At 43.5% G+C, this 25,523-nt stretch overlaps 1 protein-coding gene across 2 annotated transcripts in view; it reads right to left on the reverse strand.

Annotated features, from left to right (window-relative positions):
* Positions 1-25,523, reverse strand: part of hgfb (hepatocyte growth factor b) — a 114,315-nt gene that overhangs the window by 47,373 nt on the left and 41,419 nt on the right. For both annotated transcript variants that reach the window (XR_009816100.2, XM_061969553.1), the window contains exons 6-7: positions 16,770-16,890; positions 11,413-11,531 (exon numbers count right to left, since the gene is read on the reverse strand). Coding sequence is in view for 1 of the 2 variants with exons in the window: in XM_061969553.1 (XP_061825537.1) it covers positions 11,413-11,531; positions 16,770-16,890 (240 nt within the window). In the remaining variant the exon portion in view is untranslated. The remainder of the gene's footprint in view (positions 1-11,412; positions 11,532-16,769; positions 16,891-25,523) is intronic.

Raw genomic sequence — 25,523 nt, forward strand, 5'->3', positions numbered from 1 at the left:
TACTCCTATGTTGAAACACAGTACAATCCATCAAGCGGTGCGACTTTGGAGCTTACCAAAAACATTTTGATAGATTTTTCAGCGCGGTGTGTAATGTTTTATATTTTCAATGGAACATATAACATTTTGGTGTTGTTTACTTGAGTTATATTGCAGTCTACACGTATCTCTTATGTGCGACTGCCATCATATTGCAGTCTACACGCATATCTTATGTGCGACTGCCATCATATTGCGGTCTACACATATCTCTTATGTGTGACTGCCATCGTATTGCAGTCCACACATATCTCTTATGTGTGACTGCCATCATTTTGCAGTCTACACGCATCTCTTATGTGTGACTGCCATCGTATTGCAGTTTACACGTATCTATTATGTGTGACTGCCATCGTATTGCAGTCTACACGTATCTCTTATGTGTGACTGCCATTATATAGCAGTCTACACATTTCTTTTATGTGTCACTGCCATCGTATTGCAGTCTACACGTATCTCTTAAGTCAGACTGCCATCATATTGCAGTCTACACTTACTCTTATGTGTGACTGCCATCGCATGGCAGTCTACACATATCTCTTATGTGTGACTGCCATCATATTGCAGTCTACACATATCTCTTATGTGTGACTGCCATCATAGTGCAGTCTACACATATTTCTTATGTGTGACTGCCATCATATTGCAGTCTACATGTATCTCTTTTGTGTGACTGCCATCATATTGCAGTCTACACATAACACACATAAGAGATACAAATATCTCACATAAGAGATACACATACACATAAGAGATACACATATATATTATGTGTGACTGCCATCATATTGCAGTCTACACGTATCTCTTATGTGTGACTGCCATCGTATTGCAGTCTGCACGTATCTGTTATGTGCGACTGCCATCATATTGCAGTGTACACGTATTTCTTATGTGTGACTGCCATCGTATTGCAGTCTACACATATCTTTTATGTGAGACTGCCATCGTATTGCAGTCGACATATATCTCTTATGTGTCACTGCCATCGTATTGCAGTCTACACATATCTCTTATGTGAGACTGCCATCATATTGCAGTCTACACGTATCTCTTATCTGTGACTGCCATCGTATTGCAGTCTACACATATCTCTTATGTATGTGTGACTGCCATCATATTGCAGTCTACACGTATCTCTTATGTGTGACTGCCATCATATTGTAGTCTACACATATCTCTTATGTGTGACTGCCATCATATTGCAGTGTACACATATCTCTTATGTGTGACTGCCATCATATTGCAGTCTACACATATAGCGTATGTGTGACTGCAATAGTATTGCAGTCTACACCTATCTCTTATGTGTGACTGCCATCGTATTGCAGTCTACACATATCTCTTATGTGTGACTGCCATCGTATTGCAGTCTACACGTATCTTTTTCGTGTGAATTCCATCATTTTGCAGTCTACACATATCTCTTATGTGTGACTGCCATCATATTGCAATCTACACATATCTCGTATGTGCGCCTGCCATCATATTGCAGTCTACACACATCTCTTATGCGCGACTGCCATCATATTGCAGTCTACACACATCTCGTATGTGCGATTGCCATCATATTGCAGTCTACACACATCTCTTATGCGTGACTGCCAAAATATTGCAGTCTATACATATCTCTTATGTGTGACTGCCATCATATTGCAGTCAACACGTATCTCTTATATGTGACTGCCATCTTAGTCCAGTCTACACATATCTCTTATGTGTGTCTGCCATCGTATTGCAGTCTACGCGAATCTCTTATGTGTGACTGCCATCATATTGCAGTCTACACGAATATCTTATGTGTGACTGCCATCGTGTTGCAGTCTACACATATCTCTTTTGTGTGACTGCATCATAGTGCAGTCTACACATATCTCTTATGTGTGACTGCCATCGTATTGCAGTCTACACATATATCTTATGTATGACTGCCATTATATTGCAGTCTATACATATCTCTTATGTGTGACTGCTATCATATTGCAGTCTACACGTATCTGTTATGTGTGACTGCCATCGTATTGCAGTCTACACAAATCTCTTATGTGTGACTGCCATCATATTGCAGTCTACACGAATCTCTTATGTGCGACTGCCATCGTACTGCAGTCTACACATGTCTCTTATGTGCGACTGCCATTATATTGCAGTCTATACGTATCTCTTATGTGTGACTGCCATCGTATTGCAGTCTACACATATCTTTTATGTGTGACTGCCATCATATTGCAGTCTACACGAATCTCTTATGTGCGACTGCCATCGTACTGCAGTCTACACATATCTCTTATGTGCGACTGCCATTATATTGCAGTCTATACGTATCTCTTATGTGTGACTGCCATCGTATTGCAGTCTACACATATCTTTTATGTGTGACTGCCATCATAGTGCAGTCTACACGAATCTCTTATGTGTGACTGCCATTGTATTGGAGTCTACACATATATCTTATGTGTGACTGCCATTATATTGCAGTCTATACATATCTCTTATGTGTGACTGCTATCATATTGCAGTCTACACGTATCTCTTATGTGAGACTGCCATCATATTGCAGTCTACGTATACCGTACTTTCCGCACCATAAGGCGCCCTGGGTTATACGCCGCGCCTTCAATGAACGGCATATTTCAAAACGTTGTCCACCTATAAGCCGCCCCGTGTTGTAAGCCGCATCTAACTGCGCTAAAGGAATGTCAAAAAAACAGTCAGATAGGTCAGTCAAACTTTAATAATATATTAAAAACCAGCGTTCTAACAACTCTGTTCACTCCCAAAATGTACGCAAATGTGCAATCACAAACATAGTAAAATTCAAAATAGTGCAGAGCAATAGCAACATAATGTTGCTCGAACGTTAATGTCACAACACACAAAATAAACATAGCGCTCACTTTCTGAAGTTATTCTTCATTCGTAAATCCCTCGAATTCTTCGTCTTCGGTGTCCGAATTGAAAAGTGGGGCAAATGTGGGATCCAAAATGGCCGGCTCCGTCTCGTCGAAGTCATCGGAGTCAGTGTCACTGTTGTCCAGCAGTTCTGTGAATCCTGCCTTCCGGAAAGCTCGGACCACAGTTGTGACCGAAATATCTGCCCAGGCATTTACAATCCACTGGCAGATGTTGGCGTATGTCGTCCGGCGCTGTCTGCCTGTCTTAGTGAAGGTGTGTTCGCCTTCTGTCATCCACTGTTCCCACGCAGTTAGCAGTCTAGCTTCGAATGCCCTGTTGACACCAATATCTAGCGGCTGGAGGTCTTTTGTCAATCCACCCGGAATGACGGCGAGTATTGAATTAAGCGCGTAAGCGTGTCTCTTAATGTGATGTTATGAGCTAGCAAATATAACAACTACACTACCCAGCATGCAACGATAGTGACGAGCATGCGCGGTAGCCCTGAGAAGCGTATTGCAGTCCACACTTATCTTTTGTGTGTGACTGCTATCATATTGCAGTCCACACATACTGTATCTCTTATGTGTGACTGCCATCTACTGGTCACACTTATCATTTTTCCCCCAAGATGGCGGCGCGCACAGACGCAGCGGCTTACGGCTCTCCATTTCAGTGCTCTTTCTTCCTTCTTCCTTCATGTTTTTTTTCCTTTTGTGCACCACCTGTACTGCAAACACCCGGTACACCCGCCAGTCACTCTTGGATATCGGTAACTCGCACCAGATATCTGTTTCGAGCGACTTTCACCACGAGCACAACATCCCAGATGACATAGCGAGAGCACAGGGCTCTCCGTGGTTTGTTGTCGGGTCTGGGAGACGGCGTAGACGGAGGAGGGAGAGGAAGCAGAAGCGTGGCCGCAGGTCCGGCGTCTTGCTCAGGCTTAGGAAACAACCCCACAAGCCACCTCTACCGAGCCTGTTCCTCTTTAATGCCAGATCCCTTGTACAGAAGATGGACGACCTGGAGTTACAACTTGCTGGAAACCGCTATGTTCGGGACTGTTGTGCTATGATTATCACCGAAACCTGGCTTCACCCGGAAATACCCGATGCTAGCATGCAGCTAGCCGGACGCACTCTGCTCCGCCGGGACAGAACTAAGGACTCCGGTAAGAGCAGAGGAGGGGGGCTCTGTATCTACGTGCATGAGAACTGGTGTAACAACGGGACAATCACTGAACAGCACTGTTGCCCGGACGTGGAGTACATGTCTGTTAGATGTCGGCCTTTTTTTCTCCCGAGAGAGCTGTCTGTTGTTATCATCACGGCTGTGTATATTCCACCGGACGCCAAAGTAAACACAGCGCTCTCTCTTCTGCTGAACACCGTCAACGAACAGCAGCGGGCCCACCCCGACGGTGTTCATATCATAGCAGGGGATTTTAATAAGGCCAATCTGAAGACTGTACTCCCTAAGTTCTACCAGCACGTGAAGTGTTCTACAAGGGGCAAGAACACCCTGGACCATGTGTATACCAACATAAAGCACGCGTACAGAGCTACACCCCTCTCCCAGCTTGGACAGTCAGACCATCTTTCCCTCCTGCTCTCTCCTACCTACACCCCCATCAGACGCCAGGCCAGGCCTATCACAAAGACTGTTATGACCTGGCCTGACGATGCACTCCCCAAACTTCAGGACTGCTTCCAACACACAGACTGGGACCTCTTCCAACAACAGGAGCTGGAGACAGCCACAGGAACGGTGCTGGACTACATAAAGTTCTGCATCGGGAATGTGACTGTGGAAAAAACCATCCGGGTTTACCCCAACAAGAAACCCTGGATGACCAGCCAGGTCCGCACACTCCTCAGGGCCCGCGACGCAGCCTTCAGGTCAGGGGACAGGGCACTGTACAGTGTTGCTAGAGCCGACCTGAAGAGAGGGATTAAAAAAGCAAAGGCGGACCACAGGAGGTGCATAGAGTCCCATCTGTCCAGCAAAAACTCACGGGAGGTGTGGCGGGGCATTCATGACATCACGAACTTCAGAGGCTGCAATATGACAACTGCGGATCAGAGTGCGACACTGGCAGAGGAGCTTAACTGTTTCTTTGCCCGTTTTGAAACCCCCCAGCGACACTCATCTGCTCCAGCCCTGCCCCCGCCCCCACCGGGCTCCGGCGCCACTCCACTCACTGTACAGGAGCACAGTGTCAGACGAGTGCTCCTGGCTGTGAACCCCAGGAAGGCTACCGGACCAGACGGAGTACCTGGAAAGGTGCTCAGGACGTGCGCCCACCAGCTCGCTCCCCCCCTCACCAGGATCTTCAACCTCTCCCTGGCTCAGGCAGTCATCCCATCCTGCCTGAAGTCATCTACAATAATCCCAGTGCCGAAGAAGTCTCCCATCACCAGCCTGAATGATTACCGACCAGTGGCCCTCACTCCGGTAATCATGAAGTGCTTCGAGCGACTTGTTCTCCAGCACATCAAGGACCATATCCCTCCAGACTTCGACCCCCACCAGTTCGCATACCGGGCGAACAGGTCCACAGAGGACGCCATCGCTGTTGCTCTCCACTCTGCTCTGAACCACCTGGAGCACCAGCAGAGCTACGTCCGGATGCTCTCTGTGGACTATAGCTCTGCCTTCAATACAATAATCCCGGACAGACTCTGCAATAAACTGGACACTCTTGGCCTCCCCCCTCTCACAAACGCCTGGATAAGGGACTTCCTAACGGACCGACCCCAGAATGTGAGACTTGGCCCGCACCTCTCATCCTCCCGCACGCTGAGCATCGGCTCCCCACAGGGCTGTGTGCTGAGCCCCCTCCTCTACTGCCTTTACACCCATGACTGCAGTCCGGCCCACAGTGACAACCTTACCGTCAAGTTTGCCGACGATACCACAGTGGTCGGGCTCATCTCCAGGGGTGACGAGGCTGCCTACAGAGAGGAGGTCCTGAAGCTGACGGCCTGGTCTTCGGAGAACAACCTCGCTCTCAACACCAGCAAGACCAGAGAGATCATCGTCGACTTCAGGAGGAGCAGCACCGACCCTGCCCCCCTCTACATCAACGGCGAGCGTGTAGAGAGGGTCCACACCTTCAGGTACCTTGGAGTCCACATCTCTAATGACTTCTCCTGGACAGTCAACACCACATGAATCATCAAGAAGGCTCAGCAGCGGCTACACTTCCTTAGAGTCCTCGGGAAGTACAACCTGAAGCCTGACCTGCTGCTGACCTTCTACCGCTCGTCCATCGAGAGCCTGCTGACCTACTGTATTACGGTATGGTACGGCAGCTGCACTGCAGCAGACAGGGAGAGGCTGCAAAGAGTGGTCAAGACGGCTCAGAAGATCATCGGCCGCCCTCTCCCCTCTCTGACGGACATCTACACCTCCCGCTGCCTCAACAGAGCCAGTGCCATCATCAAAGACAGCACCCACCCTGGCTCTGACTTGTTCCACCTGCTGCCCTCTGGGAAGCGCTACAGGTGCATTAAAACCAAAACAAACAGGCTAAAGAACAGCTTCTTCCCCAGGGCCATAACCATCCTGAACGGACTGCCCCATTGTCCCACATAACTGCCTTCTCTTCGGTGCAATAACCCATTCCACCAACCACCCTGTTTTTGTTTTGTTTTTTCATGTATACATTCATTTCACACCATATTCATTGCACTTCTACATTTTTTATATTTGTATATATTTGCACATTGTTTTTCTAGCATGCACACATCGCACTGTACGGAATGGCCTCAATCTCGTTACCTTGCGCAATGACAATAAAGCTGATTCTGATTCTGATTCTGATTCTGATTCTGATTCTGATGTACCAAATGAAATTGCTTGTAGGTCGGCAAGCACAACCAGAATCAATCTGTACATTTGTCGAGTTTTGAGAAAATGAAAGGATTTTAGGTGTGCCTTACACGCTATACAGTAATCATTTTGATTGACGTTTTCAGGGAGGTATTAATGTAACAATATGTTTGTTATTATGGTCTGTAATGGTGTGGAACAGCACTATATCAAAGTGCTCATAAAAACTGATATATTTATGCATTGAAAAAACTCATATGTACTTCCCAAAAACTACCAATCCTCTAATGTCTCTGTAGTTGTCTTTATTATTGTCATGTCGGACTTATTAAGTATGATCGCGCTCACAAGCCAAAATGGCTTCTTGATTTATTTAGAAATATATTTATTGGGCAGCAAACAAAAACTCACGCATTAAGAAAAAGAACACTGTGTCTCGCTCGCTTGCTTTCCAGTCACTGTCTTGTTTTCATTAAGGGTCGTAAACTTGGTGTGTTCCCAACAAACCTCCATATCGGAGAGGGGGAGACAACTTTAGGGAAAACGCGGGTAGGAGGGTCGGCGTGGAAGCGTGCCATCCTTGTAAACGTGGTGCCAAGCAGAAAAACAGAGCTGCAAGCATCTTGCTTCAGTTTCATGTATTTAAGCATGGCGGGGCTTCACCGCTGATTACAGCTCCTTTTTTTTTACGACGTATTACATCAAGAAGCAAGGACATCTATCAGACTGCTCTTTTAATGCCTGCAGGTGTCACGTCAACAATGCCAGCGTCTGTGCAGGACGTTAAAGTCGTAACCCAACCCCGCACGAGTTGGGACACCTCACGTTATAGCTGGCGTAGAACAATAAACGTCACGGTCAGTGGTGCGGAGGGGGTAAGCAAAACATTGCGGCTATTAGTGAAGACATAACACGAGAGCCAAGTGTGTGTGTGTGTGTTGTTTCATCGCATCAAACAACTCACCAGAGAGGTGATCGCCCGAGTTACAGTCGTGGTCAAAAGTTTACATACACTTGTAAAGGACAGACCTGTTTCTATTCTCAGTTCCATTTCCAAAGTAATGGAGAAAATAGTTTATGAACAGGTCGATAGTTACCTTGCAGTGACGTGCGGTGAGGTTGATGGCTGGTGAGGCACTGACTTCATCACAGTCAGATTTACAAACATATGAACCCTAAAGGGTATCTTATTCACCATTTGATTGGCAGCAGTTAACGGGTTATGTTTAAAAGCTCATACCAGCATTCTTCCCTGCTTGGCACTCAGCATCAAGGCTTGGAATTGGGGGTTAAATCACCAAAAATTATTCCCGGGCACGGCGCCGCTGCTGCCCACTGCTCCCCTCAGGGGGTGAACAAGGGGATGGGTCAAATGCAGAGGACAAATTTCATTACACCTAGTGTGTGTGTGACAATCATTGGTACTTTAACTTAACTTTAACTTTACACATACAAACTGTAGCACACAAAAAAGCACATTTAATAAAAAAAACGTTATTATGGTCTTACCTTTACTTATAAATTAAGTCCATGCGCCGCAACTAAAGCCCTCACTTAAACTTTCCACGTGCAAGATTGAATCTATTTAAAAAAGTGTAACCGAGGGTTTATAAATGTCGCCTATACTGTATGAAACTACAAAATAACAAACACGGAGGCTCCAGTTTACACGTGGACCACTTTATTTACCTTCTTTCAAAAACCTCTGCAACGTGACATCACTTCCGCTCTTAGCGCCTTCAAAATAAGAGCTCAAGGCATATACTGAAGATTCCAGACTCTAATGCTATTGATGAAAGCACTCTTGTGCGTGCCACACATCAATGCATCATCAGAGAGGGTGTTCAGCATGGTTAGAAAAATAGTGACAGAGAATAGAACAAGGATGGACAATTCAACCCTTAACTCAACAATGAGTAGATGAGTGTTATGTGTGTGTATATGTGTAAATAAATGAACACTGAAATTCAGGTATTTATTTTATTTATATATACATATACAGGTAAAAGCCAGTAAATTAGAATATTTTGAAAAACTTGATTTATTTCAGTAATTGCATTCAAATGGTGTAACTTGTACATTATATTTATTCATTGCACACAGACTGATGCATTCAAATGTTTATTTCATTTAATTTTGATGATTTGAAGTGGCAACAAATGAAAATCCAAAATTCCGTGTGTCACAAAATTAGAATATTACTTAAGGCTAATACAAAAAAGGGATTTTTAGAAATGTTGCCCAACTGAAAAGTATGAAAATGAAAAATATGAGCATGTACAATACTCAATACTTGGTTGGAGCTCCTTTTGCCTCAATTACTGCGTTAATGCGGCGTGGCATGGAGTCGATGAGTTTCTGGCACTGCTCAGGTGTTATGAGAGCCCAGGTTGCTCTGATAGTGGCCTTCAACTCTTCTGCGTTTTTGGGTCTGGCATTCTGCATCTTCCTTTTCACAATACCCCACAGATTTTCTATGGGGCTAAGGTCAGGGGAGTTGGCGGGCCAATTTAGAACAGAAATACCATGGTCCGTAAACCAGGCACGGGTAGATTTTGCGCTGTGTGCAGGCGCCAAGTCCTGTTGGAACTTGAAATCTCCATCTCCATAGAGCAGGTCAGCAGCAGGAAGCATGAAGTGCTCTAAAACTTGCTGGTAGACGGCTGCGTTGACCCTGGATCTCAGGAAACAGAGTGGACCGACACCAGCAGATGACATGGCACCCCAAACCATCACCCAACCATGCAAATTTTGCATTTCCTTTGGAAATCGAGGTCCCAGAGTCTGGAGGAAGACAGGAGAGGCACAGGATCCACGTTGCCTGAAGTCTAGTGTAAAGTTTCCACCATCAGTGATGGTTTGGGGTGCCATGTCATCTGCTGGTGTCGGTCCACTCTGTTTCCTGAGATCCAGGGTCAACGCAGCCGTCTACCAGCAAGTTTTAGAGCACTTCATGCTTCCTGCTGCTGACCTGCTCTATGGAGATGGAGATTTCAAGTTCCAACAGGACTTGGCGCCTGCACACAGCGCAAAATCTACCCGTACCTGGTTTACGGACCATGGTATTTCTGTTCTAAATTGGCCCGCCAACTCCCCTGACCTTAGCCCCATAGAAAATCTGTGGGGTATTGTGAAAAGGAAGATGCAGAATGCCAGACCCAAAAACGCAGAAGAGTTAAAGGCCACTATCAGAGCAACCTGGGCTCTCATAACACCTGAGCAGTGCCAGAAACTCATCGACTCCATGCCACGCCGCATTAACGCAGTAATTGAGGCAAAAGGAGCTCCAACCAAGTATTGAGTATTGTACATGCTCATATTTTCATTTTCATACTTTTCAGTTGGCCAACATTTCTAAAAATCCCTTTTTTGTATTAGCCTTAAGTAATATTCTAATTTTGTGACACACGGAATTTTGGATTTTCATTTGTTGCCACTTCAAATCATCAAAATTAAATGAAATAAACATTTGAATGCATCAATCCGTGTGCAATGAATAAATATAATGTACAAGTTACACCTTTTGAATGCAATTACTGAAATAAATCAAGTTTTTCAAAATATTCTAATTTACTGGCTTTTAGCTGTATATATAATAAAATAAAAAAATAAAAAAATAAATATATATATATATATATATATATATATATATATATATATATATATATATATATATATATATATATATATATATAACTAGAATTCACTGAAAGTCAAGTATTTCTTAGATATATATAAATATGAAATACTTGACTTGGTGAATACTAGCTGTAAATATACACCTCCCCTCTTAACCACGCCCCCGCCCCCGCCCCAACCACGCCCACCCCACCCCCCTCCCATAATCGGAGGTCTCAAGGTTGGCAAGTATGGCAAAGGCAGATTTAAATAATGCCCCTGATTAGTGCTCGGAAGCAGGTGAGCGGGCGAACACTAATCAGAGACAGGTGGGGATAATAAGTAACCATGGTAACTAAAACAAACAAGGGTGCACAAAAACAAGAACTATGGAGTCCAAAACTTAACAAAACATGATCCGGACCACGGATAATGACAGCTTTGGCATTGTTTAACACGGCTATCCAACATTGTCACAACATGTATAAGTCAGAAAAGACTACATTCATTATGGGTCTCCTTTAAAGTTACTCTCCAAAGCCTCCAGGTTTTGAGGCGGTCGCTCGGCAACTTGAAATGTGAGTTCCCTCCCTAGATTTTTCATTATAGAAAGTTTTTTGACCCTTTTTAATCCAGGAAAGTCCCATTGATATTAGGAATGCATGCATAATTGGATTCCTTCTACAAACAAAGCTACAGTAGCTAGCGAGGCCACTCAAAAATATTAACTTGCTTTTCCTTGAGCTTCTCCTTTGTAGCCTTGAGCGTATTGTTTTGGGTCACTGTCATGCTGGAGGACTAACACCGTCCCAGCTTTAGTGCTCAGGCTAAAACCAGGAGATTTTTATTCGCGATTTATACGATGCATGACCACGTCTATCGTTTTGTCGATATTCTGTCTCTCTGTTGAAATAAATCTGCCGTTTTTATGTCTCAGCAAGGGATCAAATAATTATTTCCCCCACTGCATCTCTATACAATGCATGATGAATACATAACATAATAAATGCATGCGTGCCTTACCACAAACTTTGATGTTACAGTACTCCCATCCTGTGTTCGGGTCCGTGGTAAAGCACCATGGTCTGTGGCGTCCATCTGGATTCCTGCAGTAGTTATCGTCAAGGCCCTTGTTGGGATACCTAATGTAAAACATGCATTACATCATTTATCTTGATACAAAACATTATTTATGTAGCGTAATGTCTCTCTTTCTTTAGTATCATGCAGAGATATTCACTCTCTTGCCTTACTTGTATTTATTTTGATGTTTTCTTCCATTATTATATTATATATTATATACTGTTGTTACTTTGTGTTATTGTTTAAAGGAAACATGATTTTCAAAATATATCAAAAGTGGAACTGTGGACCAGCTCTATACTCTCGGCAGGGTCCTTGAGGGTGCATGGGAGTTTGCCCAACCAGTCTACATGTGCTTTGTGGACTTGGAGAAGGCATTCGACCGTGTCCCTCGGGAAATCCTGTGGGGAGTGCTCAGAGAGTATGGGGTATCGGACTGATTGTGGCAGTCCGCTCCCTGTATGCTCAGTGCCAGAGCTTGGTCCGCGTTGCCGGCAGTAAGTCGGACACGTTTCCAGTGAGGGTTGGACTCCGCCAAAGCTGCCCTTTGTCACCGATTCTGTTCATAACTTTTATGGACAGAATTTCTAGGCGCAGTCAAGGCGTTGAGGGGATCTGGTTTGGTGGCTGCAGGATTAGGTCTCTGCTTTTTGCAGATGATGTGGTCCTGATGGCTTCATCTGGCCAGGATCTTCAGCTCTCGCTGGATCGGTTCGCAGCCGAGTGTGAAGCGACTGGGATGAGAATCAGCACCTCCAAGTCCGAGTCCATGGTTCTCGCCCGGAAAAGGGTGGAGTGCCATCTCCGGGTTGGGGAGGAGATCTTGCCCCAAGTGGAGGAGTTCAAGTACCTCGGAGTCTTGTTCACGAGTGAGGGAAGAGTGGATCGTGACATCGACAGGCGGATCAGTGCGGCGTCTTCAATAATGCGGACGATGTATCGATCCGTTGTGGTGAAGAAGGAGCTGAGCCGAAAGGCAAAGCGGTATAGCTCGGTTGGTAGAGCGGCCGTGCCAGCAACTTGAGGGTTGCAGGTTCGATCCCCGCTTCCGCCATCCTCGTCACTGCCGTTGTGTCCTTGGGCAAGACACTTTACCCACCTGCTCCCAGTGCCACCCACACTGGTTTAAATGTAACTTAGATATTGGGTTTCACTATGTAAAGCGCTTTGAGTCACTTGAGAAAAAGCGCTATATAAATGTAATTCACTTCACTTCACTTCACAATTTACCGGTCGATCTACGTTCCCATCCTCACCTATGGTCATGAGCTTTGGGTTATGACCGAAAGGACAAGATCACGGGTACAAGCGGCCGAAATGAGTTTCCTCCGCCGGGTGGCGGGGCTCTCCCTTAGAGATAGGGTGAGAAGCTCTGCCATCCGGGGGGAGCTCAAAGTAAAGCCGCTGCTCCTCCACATGGAGAGGAGCCAGATGAGGTGGTTCGGGCATCTGGTCAGGATGCCACCCGAACGCCTCCCTAGGGAGGTGTTTCGGGCACGTCCGACCGGTAGGAGGCCGCGGGGAAGACCCAGGACACGTTGGGAAGACTATGTCTCCCGGCTGGCCTGGGAACGCCTCGGGGTCCCACAGGAAGAGCTGGACGAAGTGGCTGGGGAGAGGGAAGTCTGGGCTTCCCTGCTTAGGCTGCTGCCCCCGCGACCCGACCTCGGATAAGCGGAAGAAGATGGATGGATGGATGGATGTTCTTACAAACCCCAAAACCAGTGAAGTTGTCACGTTGTGTAAATGGTAAATAAAAACAGAATACAATGATTTGCAAATCCTTTTCAACTTATATTCAATTGAATAGACTGCAAAGACAAGATATTTAACGTTGGAACTGGTAAACTCTGTTACAAAACAAGGATGAGGCGAGGGTCACCACTTGATCTTGTCCTTTCGGTCATAACCCAAAGCTCATGACCATAGGTGGGGATAGGAACGTAGATCGACCGATAAATTGAGAGCTTTGCCTTCCGTCTCAGCTCCTTCTTCACCACAACGGATCGATACAGCGTACGCATTACTGAAGACGCCGCACCGATCCGACTGTCGATCTCACGATCTACTCTTCCCTCACTCGTGAACAAGACTCCGAGGTACTTGAACTCCTCCACTTGGAGCAGGGTCTCCTCCCCAACCCGGAGATGGCACTCCAGCCTTTTCCGGGCGAGCACCATGGACTCGGACTTGGAGGTGCTGATTCTCATCCCAGTCGCTTCACACTCAGCTGCGAACCGATCCAGTGAGAGCTGAAGATCCTGGCCAGATGAAGCCATCAGGACCACATCATCTGCAAAAAGCAGAGACCTAATCCTGCAGCCACCAAACCAGATCCCCTCAACGCCTTGACTGCGCCTAGAAATTCTGTCCATAAAAGTTATGAACAGAATCGGTGACAAAGGGCAGCCTTGGCGGAGTCCAACCCTCACTGGAAACGTGTCCGACTTACTGCCGGCAATGCGGACCAAGCTCTGACACTGATCATACAGGGAGCGGACCGCCACAATCAGACAGTCCGATACCCCATACTCTCTGAGCACTCCCCAGAGGACTTCCTGAGGGACACGGTCAAATGCCTTCTCCAAGTCCACAAAGCACATGTAGACTGGTTGGGCAAACTCCCATGCACCCTCAAGGACCCTGCCGAGAGTATAGAGCTGGTCCACAGTTCCACGACCAGGACGAAAACCACACTGTTCCTCCTGAATCCGAAAACATATTTTAGGTTTTCAACACTCTACTGCCATCTGCCGGCTGAAGCGAATAGTGAATCTCCCTAATTTGTCACCTTTCATGTGTCGGGCAAACCGTAACGAATAGGGCCATATGAATCCTAATTTTAGATCAAATTTTAGATCCAAAATGTGGGCGGGTCTGCACGTCACCTAAACCTTGTAAGAAAACCAGCCTAAAATTCTGGGGGGAATTTTACCTGTCGACATCATTTTTTAGGTCCAGATCTATTAAATAAGTGCCAGCGTTGCCCTTTAAGATAAGCAAATTAGTTTAACACAAGGGACAGCAACCCGAGGCTCTTGACCTGCATGCGGCTCTTTAGTGCCACCCCTAGAGGCTCCCTGTAGCATTTTTGAAAAAGGATTGAAAATGGATAAAATGGGGAATTTAAAAAAAAATTGTTTTAGGGGTTTTTTTTGTGTGAGGACAAACATGACACAAACCTTCCCAATTGTTAGAACTACCACTGTTTAATATGTTTGTGTGTATGCTTCACTGATGACACTATTTGGTGAACATGGTTTTGTCCTACTAATTTCGGCGGTTCTTGAACTCACCATAGTATGGACTGTGACACAACAGTTTGTTTACATGTAATATCTTCCACTCCTTCTCTGTCTCATTTTTGTCCACCAAACGTTTTATGCTGTGCGTGAATTCACAAAGGTGTGCTTTGTTGATGTTATTGACTTGTTGGAGTGCTAATCAGGCATATTTGGTCAGTGCATGACTGCCAACTAATCCATACTAACATGCTATTTATGCTAGCTGTTTGTACATATTGCATCATTATGCCTCATTTGTAGCTATATTTGAGCTCATTTAATGTCCTTTACTTTTATCCTCTTTGTATATAATGTAGGTTTGCATGTCTCATGACACATTATCTGTATGTAATATTGGCTGCATTTTTGATAGTTGTTTGTGTGCCATGTTGTTCCAGACCACAGCAAACATTACCAAGCTTGCCAAAGATAGTAATAAATCTATGAAAAGAAGACAGACTACCTTTTCCTTTAACTTGGACACACACATCTATACCTTTGGCCATTAAAAGCCAGTAATTTCCAGGAGTTATCTCACCTTCTGAGGAGCCTCTGATTTACTAATGGTTTCTAATGTTGTAAAAATGTGTAGAATAAATATTACATTTCATCATTTCTGTCAAGAAAGATTTGCTTCAGCCTCGGACACATAGTCATTTTGATAGTAGGCTATTATAGCTAATATAGACACTTACGTCATGTGTTGTCTTCATTATAACACTTATATAAGACTTGTAAAGTCATTTTGATAGTAGGCTAATATAACTAATATAGACATTTACGTCATGTATTGCCTTCATTATAACACTTATATAATACTTTTAAAGTAATTTTGATAGTAGGCAATTATAACTAATATAGACACTTACGCCATGTGTTGTCTTCATTATAACACTTATATAATACTTTTAAAGTAATTTTGATAGTAGGCAATTATAACTAATATAGACACTTGCGTCATGTGTTGTCTTCATTATAACCCCAATATAATAATTTTAAAGTAATTTTGATAGTAGGCAATTATAACTAACATAGACACGTCATGTGTTGCCTTCATTATAAGACTTATACTTATACTTATTCTTTTATTCTTTGGTTTTTAACACTATGTGAGTTGTGTGGTCCTCTGTCCTCTGTTGTCCTCTATGTTTTTTATACATTTTTGTTTTAATTGGTTTTACCCTTTAAAATCTTTTTTAATCATATTTATTTTTATATTGTTTTTATATTGTTTTTATATTTATTTATTTTTTGTTTTTATTTAGTAATTGGTGGAGCTAAGGATAATATTTGAATATTGTTTTTAATATTGTTTTTAATATTGTTGTGCAGCACTTTGGAAACATTTTTGTTGTTTAAATGTGCTATATAAATAAAGTGGATTAGATTGGATTGGATTATTTACGGTTTTTAATTTTTTGAGGCTTAGTTTTTTGTATTTTTGGTCAAGGCTCTTTCAACGACTTGGGTTGCCGACCCCTGGTTTAACACTACTGTGATTTCTTGCTAAATTAGGTGTCATTAATGTGATTCACATTTAGGTTATTTTCAGTCTCATCAGATGATTCATTCTTTGCACATATTTCCATATTTGAAGTCTGTGTTTTTACAGTTAAAATAAAAAAATAAATAATAAAAAAACATGTTTTGCTTCGTTTCCTGCTTGACTGTTGCTCCCTTGTCTACACTCTCCTCCCCCACAAACCACAAACGCAGCTTGCCAGAAAAAAAAGATGGAGGGAGGAAAATGCAAAATCTCCCCAAAAAGTTGAAGCAAGGGGTGGGGGCTTAAAGAATCTGAGCGTGGCTTACAAGGAATTCTGAGCAATTAGTCAAAATAAAGCATTTTCCCAGCAAACCGCTGTTAAAGCCAGCGTCCAACAGGGAGATGTAAGTACACTGGCGGACTCCAAATGATTTAGTGCAATCACTTGGCGTTAGATATTAAAGTCTGGAGTATTAACCCTCTAAAGTGAGTGTGTATTTACGGGGGACGAGCTGCAAGTGCGTTACCTGTCAGGATGGTAGGTGTGATTGTGTGGCTCGCCCAGGTCCCAACGTTGGCATTCTTTTCCACTCTCTGTGTGGTCCATGGGTCCCCTGTAATCCTCACCATTGCAATGCATGCACTCCACTACACAACCATGACACACACACACACACACACACACACACGCACACACACACAGAGACCAGCTATAAGACATTTAAGAATAAATGGTTTTGCAGCTATCGTTCTATGTGTTCGGACATGCAAGACAAGTTACACTCACACATTTCAACATGTAGGGAAGATAGTAGGAAGAAACTAATCCTATTTTAATCCTACCACCATCCCTAGTATTAGTAATTACTGCTGCTTTGCTCACAACCTGTTTGTAGTGTTACCATTTTCTTAAATACAGACTAAATAATAAAACATGCGCAACTATATATATATATATATATATATATATATATATATATATATATATATATATATATATATATATATATATATACTGTACTTTATGCATTGGTTAAAAAAAAGAGAAAATGTGCAGAATTTTTTTTTTAAATATAGTTTCCAAATAAATACAAAAAATCCATGAAAATATACAATTATGTGTAAAAGACATGTATAATATATGTAAACCAAGCAATAACTTATTAATAGGGGAGCATATATATATATATATATATATATATATATATATATATATATATATATATATATATATATATATATATATATATATATATATATATACATAAACATATACATATATACATATTAGGGGTGTGGGAAAAAATCGATTCAAATTCGAATCACGATTCTCACGTTGTGCGATTCAGAATCTTTTTTTTTTTTCCATAATTTTTTTTTCATTTGTATTTATTTATTTATTTTTCATTAATCAATCTGCCTCACAATACGAAGGTCCTGAGTAGTCTTGGGTTCAATCCCGGGCTCGGGATCTTTCTGTGTGGAGTTTGCATGTTCTCCCCGTGACTGCGTGGGTTCCCTCCGGGTACTCCGGCTTCCTCCCACCTCCAAAGACATGCACCTGGGGATAAGTTGATTGGCAACACTAATTTGGCCCTAGTGTGTGAATGTGAGTGTGAATGTTGTCTGTCTATCTGTGTTGGCCCTGCGATGAGGTGGCGACTTGTCCAGGGTGTACCCCGCCTTCCGCCCGATTGTAGCTGAGATAGGCTCCAGCGACCCCCGCGACCCCAAAGGGAATAAGCGGTAGAAAATGGATGGATGGATGGATGGCAATCCAACAAAACAATACACAGCAATACCATAACAATGCAATTCCAATTCCAAAACCAAACCCGACCCAGCAACACTCAGAACTGCAATAAACAGAGCAATTGAGAGAAGACACAAACACGACATAGAAAACACAAACACGACATAGAACAATCCAAAAGTAGTGAAACAAAAATGAATATTATCAATAACAGTATCAATATTAGTTACAATGTCAACATAGCAGTGATTAATTTCCAATATTTTCTTAAAGATAAAATAAGTCAAAGTTTTGGTTCATTTAATAGTTAAAACAAATGTACATTATTGCAATCAGTTGATAAAACATTGTCCTTTACAATTATAAAAGCTTTTTACAAAAATCTACTACTCTGCTTGCATGTCAGCAGACTGGGGTAGATCCTGCTGAAATTCTATGTATTGAATGAATAGAGAATCGTTTTGAATCGGTAAAATATCGTTTTTGAATCGAGAATCGCGTTGAATTGAAAAAAATCGATTTTGAATTGAATCGTGACCCCAATATACACATATACATATATACATACATATATATATATATATATATATATATATATATATATATATATATATATACATACATGCATATATATATATATGTATATATATATGTATATGTATATATTGTTGCGTTTTGGACCAGTTGTTCCTCCCAGGTAATTCAAGTCACAATTCGCTCCCAAGCTCTTTACGACACTTAAAGCTGAGTTGAAAAACCACCAGAGACAGAATAGGTATTTTGTTGTATATTTTCAAAGCTTTGCCAATATACATTTTGAGACCAGTCTAACCCTAGAACATTCTATCGCGCCTCCCAAAATGGTCTGTCTTCCCAACGCCAAAAACCCCTCTTTCCTTCCCCCTCCCGAGCCATAATACAAGCACAACGTCTCCCTAGTCATAATACATTCCAAAGAACTCAAGGTTAACACACACAGTTTACTTGCTGACAGAGCATCAAGAGAAGAAATGGAAAACACGAGCTGTTTTCAAATATGACTAAGAAATGAAAGAAGTACAACTTAAATTCGGATATATGTAAACATCTGCCTCCGACAATATATATATATATATATATATATATATATATATATATATATATATATATATATATATATATATATTTAATGTTTGTATGTATATATGTATATACACATATATATATATAATTATATATTTTTATGTATTTTTTTGTATTTTTTTGGAAAACCATCCACAAGCTTCTGCTTGAATTTTCAGAAAACCAACAAATTTAGCTGAATTGCACCCATTTTGTCAAGAGGAGTGGTCAAAAATTCAAGCAGAAGCTTGTGGATGGCTACCAAAAGTGCCTTATTGCAGTGAAACTTGCCAAGGGACATGTAAGCAAATATTAACATTGCTGTATGTATACTTTTGACCCAGCACATTTGCTCACATTTTCAGTAGACCCATAATAAATTCATAAAATAACCAAACTTCATGAATGTTTTTTGTGACCAACAAGCATGTACTCCAATCACAAAAAAAATAAGAGTCGTAGAAATGATTGGAAACTCAACTCAAACTCAAACGATTGTATATGTATATACATATATACATATATATATATATATATATATATATATATATATATATATATATATATATATATATATATATATATATATATATATATATATGTATATATGTATATACATATATATATATATATATATATATATATATATGTATATATGTATATACATATACAATCGTTTGAGTTTGAGTTTGCCGAGGTAGTTAAAAAGCTCCTCGGTGGCAAGGCCCCGGGGGTGGATGAGATCCGCCCGGAGTTCCTTAAGGCTCTGGATGTTGTGGGGCTGTCTTGGTTGACAAGACTCTGCAACATCGCGTGGACATCGGGGGCGGTACCTCTGGATTGGCAGACCGGGGTGGTGGTTCCTCTCTTTAAGAAGGGGAACCGGAGGGTGTGTTCCAACTATCGTGGGATCACACTCCTCAGCCTTCCCGGTAAGGTCTATTCAGGTGTACTGGAGAGGAGGCTACGCCGGATAGTCGAACCTCGGATTCAGGAGGAACAGTGTGGTTTTCGTCCTGGTCGTGGAACTGTGGACCAGCTCTATACTCTCGGCAGGGTCCTTGAGGGTGCATGGGAGTTTGCCCAACCAGTCTACATGTGCTTTGTGGACTTGGAGAAGGCATTCGACCGTGTACCCCGGGAAGTCCTGTGGGGAGTGCTCAGAGAGTATGGGGTAACGGACTGTCTTATTGTGGCGGTTCGCTCCCTGTATAATCGGTGTCAGAGCTTGGTCCGCATTGCCGGCAGTAAGTCGGACACGTTTCCAGTGAGGGTTGGACTCCGCCAGGGCTGCCCTTTGTCACCGATTCTGTTCATAACCTTTATGGACAGAATTTCTAGGCGCAGTCAGGGCGTTGAGGGTATCTGGTTTGGTGGCTGCAGGATTAGGTCTCTGCTTTTTGCAGATGATGTGGTCCTGATGGCTTCATCTGGCCAAGATCTTCAGCTCTCACTGGATCGGTTCGCAGCCGAGTGTGAAGCGACTGGGATGAGAATCAGCACCTCCAAATCCGAGTCCATGGTTCTCGCCCGGAAAAGGGTGGAGTGCCATCTCCGGGTTGGGGAGGAGATCTTGCCCCAAGTGGAGGAGTTCAAGTACCTCGGAGTCTTGTTCACGAGTGAGGGAAGAGTGGATCGTGAGATCGACAGGCGGATCGGTGCGGCATCTTCAGTAATGCGGACGCTGTATCGATCCGTTGTGGTGAAGAAGGAGCTGAGCCAGAAGGCAAAGCTCTCGATTTACCGGTCGATCTACGTTCCCATCCTCACCTATGGTCATGAGCTTTGGGTCATGACCGAAAGGACAAGATCACGGGTACAAGCGGCCGAAATGAGTTTCCTCCGCCGGGTGGCGGGGCTCTCCCTTAGAGATAGGGTGAGAAGCTCTGCCATCCGGGGGGAGCTCAAAGTAAAGCCGCTGCTCCTCCATATCGAGAGGAGCCAGATGAGGTGGTTCGGGCATCTGGTCAGGATGCCACCCGAACGCCTCCCTCGGGAGGTGTTTCGGGCACGTCCGACCGGTAGGAGGCCACGGGGAAGACCCAGGACACGTTGGGAAGACTATGTCTCCCGGCTGGCCTGGGAACGCCTCGGGATCCACCGGGAGGAGCTGGACGAAGTGGCTGGGGAGAGGGAAGTCTGGGCTTCCCTGCTTAGGCTGCTGCCCCCGCGACCCGACCTCGGATAAGCGGAAGAAGATGGATGGATGGATGGATATATATATATATATATATATATATATATATATATATATATATATATATATATATATAAATATGTATGTGTGTGTGGAGGGAGATGTGGCCAGCGCTGCCTGCAGGAGCAAAGGAGCCTCTGTCCATGGTGCTGAGGACAGAGCACCATCAGACGGGGGCTGACGGCGAGACACAGCTGGCAGGTGATTAGATTTCACAGGTGGTACGCGTTAGTCTAATCATCTGTTGTCTTTAACAGTAAGCGGCCGGGAGCAGGAGGGGAGAGAGGATACGGACGTGACTGAAAAGTCACGTTCTGCTGGAGAAAGACTTGGATAAAATATATATACATTAAAACTATGTTCAACTCGGCACGCCAGGCTCCTGTGAAGTATATGTCAGTGCTACCGCTCGGAAGCGACCTCTACAGTGTGTTTATGTATGTATTTTTTCATGTCATACGTCACCAGCAAAGAGGGGGGGATTTAAACCAAGAATTTCTTCTGAATCAAATCATCATTCAAAAATTGGAATCAAATCGAATCATAACTTGCTATAAAATTCACATCCTTACTAATCAATAATGATAAATGAATAAATAAACTACGAACTCCGTTTTCATATAAGTTGGGAAATTATGTTACATGTAAATATAAACGGAATACAATGATTTGCAAATCATTTTCATCCCATATTCAGTTGAATATGCTACAAAGACAACATATTTGATGTACAAACTGATAAACTTTTTTTTTTGTTGCAAATTAGAATGTGGTTATTAGAATGTGATGCCAGCAACACGTGACAAAGAAGTTGGGAAAGGTGGCAATAAATACTGATAAAGTTGAGGAATGCTCATCAAACACTTATTTGGAACATCCCACAGGTGAACAGGCAAATTGGGAACAGGTGGTTGCCATGATTGGGTATAAAAGTAGATTCCATGAAATGCTCAGTCATTCACAAACAAGGATGGGGCGAGGGTCACCACTTTGTCAACAAATGCGTGAGCAAATTGTTGAACAGTTTAAGAAAGACCTTTCTCAACCAGCTATTGCAAGGAATTTAGGGATTTCACCATCTACGCTCCGTAATATCATCAAAGGGTTCAGAGGATCTGGAGAAATCACTGCACGTAAGCAGCTAAGCCCGTGACCTTCGATCCCTCAGGCTGTACTGCATCAACAAGCGACATCAGTGTGTAAAGGATATCACCACATGGGCTCAGGAACACTTCAGAAACCCACTGTCAGTAACTACAGTTGGTCGCTACATCTGTAAGTGCAAGTTAAAACTCTCCTATGCAAGGCGAAATCCGTTTATCAACAACACCCAGAAACGCCGTCGGCTTCGCTGGGCCTGAGCTCATCTAAGATGGACTGATACAAAGTGGAAAAGTGTTCTGTGGTCTGACGAGTCCACATTTCCAAATTGTTTTTGGAAACTGTGGACGTCGTGTCCTCCGGACCAAAGAGGAGAAGAACCATCCTGATTGTTATAGGCGCAAAGTTGAAAAGCCAGCATGTGTGATGGTATGGGGGTGTATTAGTGCCCAAGACATGGGTAACTTACACATCTGTGAAGGCGCCATTAATGCTGAAAGGTACATACAGGTTTTGGAGCAACATATGTTGCCATCCAAGCAACGTTACCATGGACGCCCCTGCTTATTTCAGCAAGACAATGCCAAGCCATGTGTTACATCAACGTGACTTCATGGTAAAAGAGTGCGGGTACTAGACTGGCCTGCCTGTAGTCCAGACCTGTCTCCCATTGAAAATGTGTGGCGCATTATGAAGCCTAAAATACCACAACGGAGACCCCCGGACTGTTGAACAACTTAAGCTGTACATCAAGCAGGAATGGGAAAGAATTCCACCTGAGAAGCTTCAAAAATGTGTCTCCTCAGTTCCCAAACGTTTACTGAGTGTTGTTAAAAGGAAAGGCCATGTAACACAGTGGTGAACATGCCCTTTCCCAACTACTTTGGCACGTGTTGCAGCCATGAAATTCTAAGTTATATTATTATTAGTTGCATATTCAACTAAATATGGGTTGAAAAGCATTTCCAAATCATTGTATTCCGTTTATATTTACATCTAACACAATTTCCCAACTCATATGGAAACGGGGTTTGTATGACAAAACACCTCCCCTTCATTTTATCGCCACGACTTTATGCACACATGATGCACCAAAAGTGTTTATTAGGTGAGAGACCAATGACGAGGCTTTCATGTGCACGAAACCTTCACTGGCTGCACACCGCCTCCTGTCAACAAGCCCGAACGGCGCAAATTCAAAGCAGATGTCCGTAACGCCGCACATTTTACACGCGTACGCTGCTTTGGCGAGCCAACTTTGTGTGTCAGCCAGCGTGTTTCTCATTAGAGGCGGCTTATTTCTTGTCAATACGAAAAGGTCGTTTACTGCGACGCATAAAACAACTTTGGGAATTCCTGAGCGTGTCTAATTACCAGCGGCCTGACGGAGCCGCTGTCATGCATACGGAGGAGCCAGCGAGAACCCGCGTGGGACCGGAGGTCATTATCAAGAACCTCTTTCAAGGAGACGTCAGCGCCTGACAGCAAATATTGCGTGATATAGCATAGACGCTGAAACAATGGTGGGAAAGTACATTCGCCAGCCCATAAATATCGCTTTATTCATCCAGACACATTACTCAACAGTGATTCTCTTTACGTGCCAGTAAAATAGGACGCCAATTCTCAAAGAAAAGAGGATGCGCCACACCTGCATTAAGCAGACAACTTAAACAATGAGAGCTACAAAAAAGGAAAAGTGAATTATTTGTGATTTATTTATAAAAGTGTTTTGCAACCTTTTTTTGAGCCAAGGTACAGGCCTACTGAAATGCGATTTTCTTATTCAAACGGGGATAGCAGGTCCATTCTATGTGTCGTACTTGATCATTTTGCGATATTGCCATATTTTTGCTGAAAGGATTTAGTAGAGAAGATCGACGATAAAGTTCGCAACTTTTGGTCGCTGATAAAAAAGCCTTGCCTGTACCGGAAGTAGCAGACGAGTAGCGTGACGTCACAGGTTGTGGAGCTCCTCACATCTGCACATTGTTTACAATCATGGCCACCAGCAGCGAGAGCGATTCGGACGGAGAAAGCGACGATTTCCCCATTAATTTGAGCGAGGATGAAAGATTTGTGGATGAGGAAAGTGAGAGTGAAGGACTAGAGGGCAGTGGGAGCGATTCAGATAGGGAAGATGCTGTGAGAGGCGGGTGGGACCTGATATTCAGCTGGGAATGACTAAAACAGTAAATAAACACAAGACATATATATACTCTATTAGCCACAACACAACCAGGCTTATATTTAATATGCCACAAATTAATCCCGCATAACAAACACCTCCCGTCCATACAACCCGCCAATACAACTCAAACACCTGCACAACACACTCAATCCCACAGCCCAAAGTGCAGTTCACCTCCCCAAAGTTAATAAAGCACATATATTTCCCCAAAGTTACGTACGTGACATGCACATAGCGGCACGCACGTACGGGCAAGCGATCAAATGTTTGGAAGCCGCAGCTGCATGCGTACTCCCGGTACCGCGTCTGCATATCCAACTCAAAGTCCTCCTGGTAAGAGTCTCTGTTGTCCCAGTTCTCCACAGGCCAATGGTAAAGCTTGACTGTCATCTTTCGGGAATGTAAACAATGAAACACCGGCTGTGTTATCCGGCACAACAGTCAGGGGGTGCATTCTACGGCGGGGGTGCGTTATCGGGCACAATACACCGCTTCCCACCTACAGCTTTCTTCTTTGCTGTCTCCATTGTTCATTGAACAAATTGCAAAAGATTCACCAACACAGATGTCCAGAATACTGTGGAATTTTGCGATGAAAACAGACGACTTAATAGCTGGCCACCATGCTGTCCCAAAATGTCCTCTACAATCCGTGACGTCACGCGCAGGCGTCATCATACCGAGACGTTTTCAGCAGGATATTTAGCGCGAAATTTTAAATTGCACTTGAGTAAGCTAACCCGGCCGTATTGGCATGTGTTGCAATGGTAAGATTTCATCATTGATATATAAACTATCAGACTGTGTGGTCGGTAGTAGTGGGTTTCAGTAGGCCTTTAATGCACGCTTTGTTTGTTTTGGTTTGTCAGACTGACCTTCAAAGTAGGATCTGTCGCATGCCTGCGTTTCACCAATCAGATGCAGTCACTGGTGACGTT

The sequence above is a fragment of the Nerophis lumbriciformis genome, linkage group LG10 (genome assembly GCF_033978685.3).
Source record: "Nerophis lumbriciformis linkage group LG10, RoL_Nlum_v2.1, whole genome shotgun sequence".
Lineage (NCBI taxonomy): Eukaryota > Metazoa > Chordata > Actinopteri > Syngnathiformes > Syngnathidae > Nerophis > Nerophis lumbriciformis.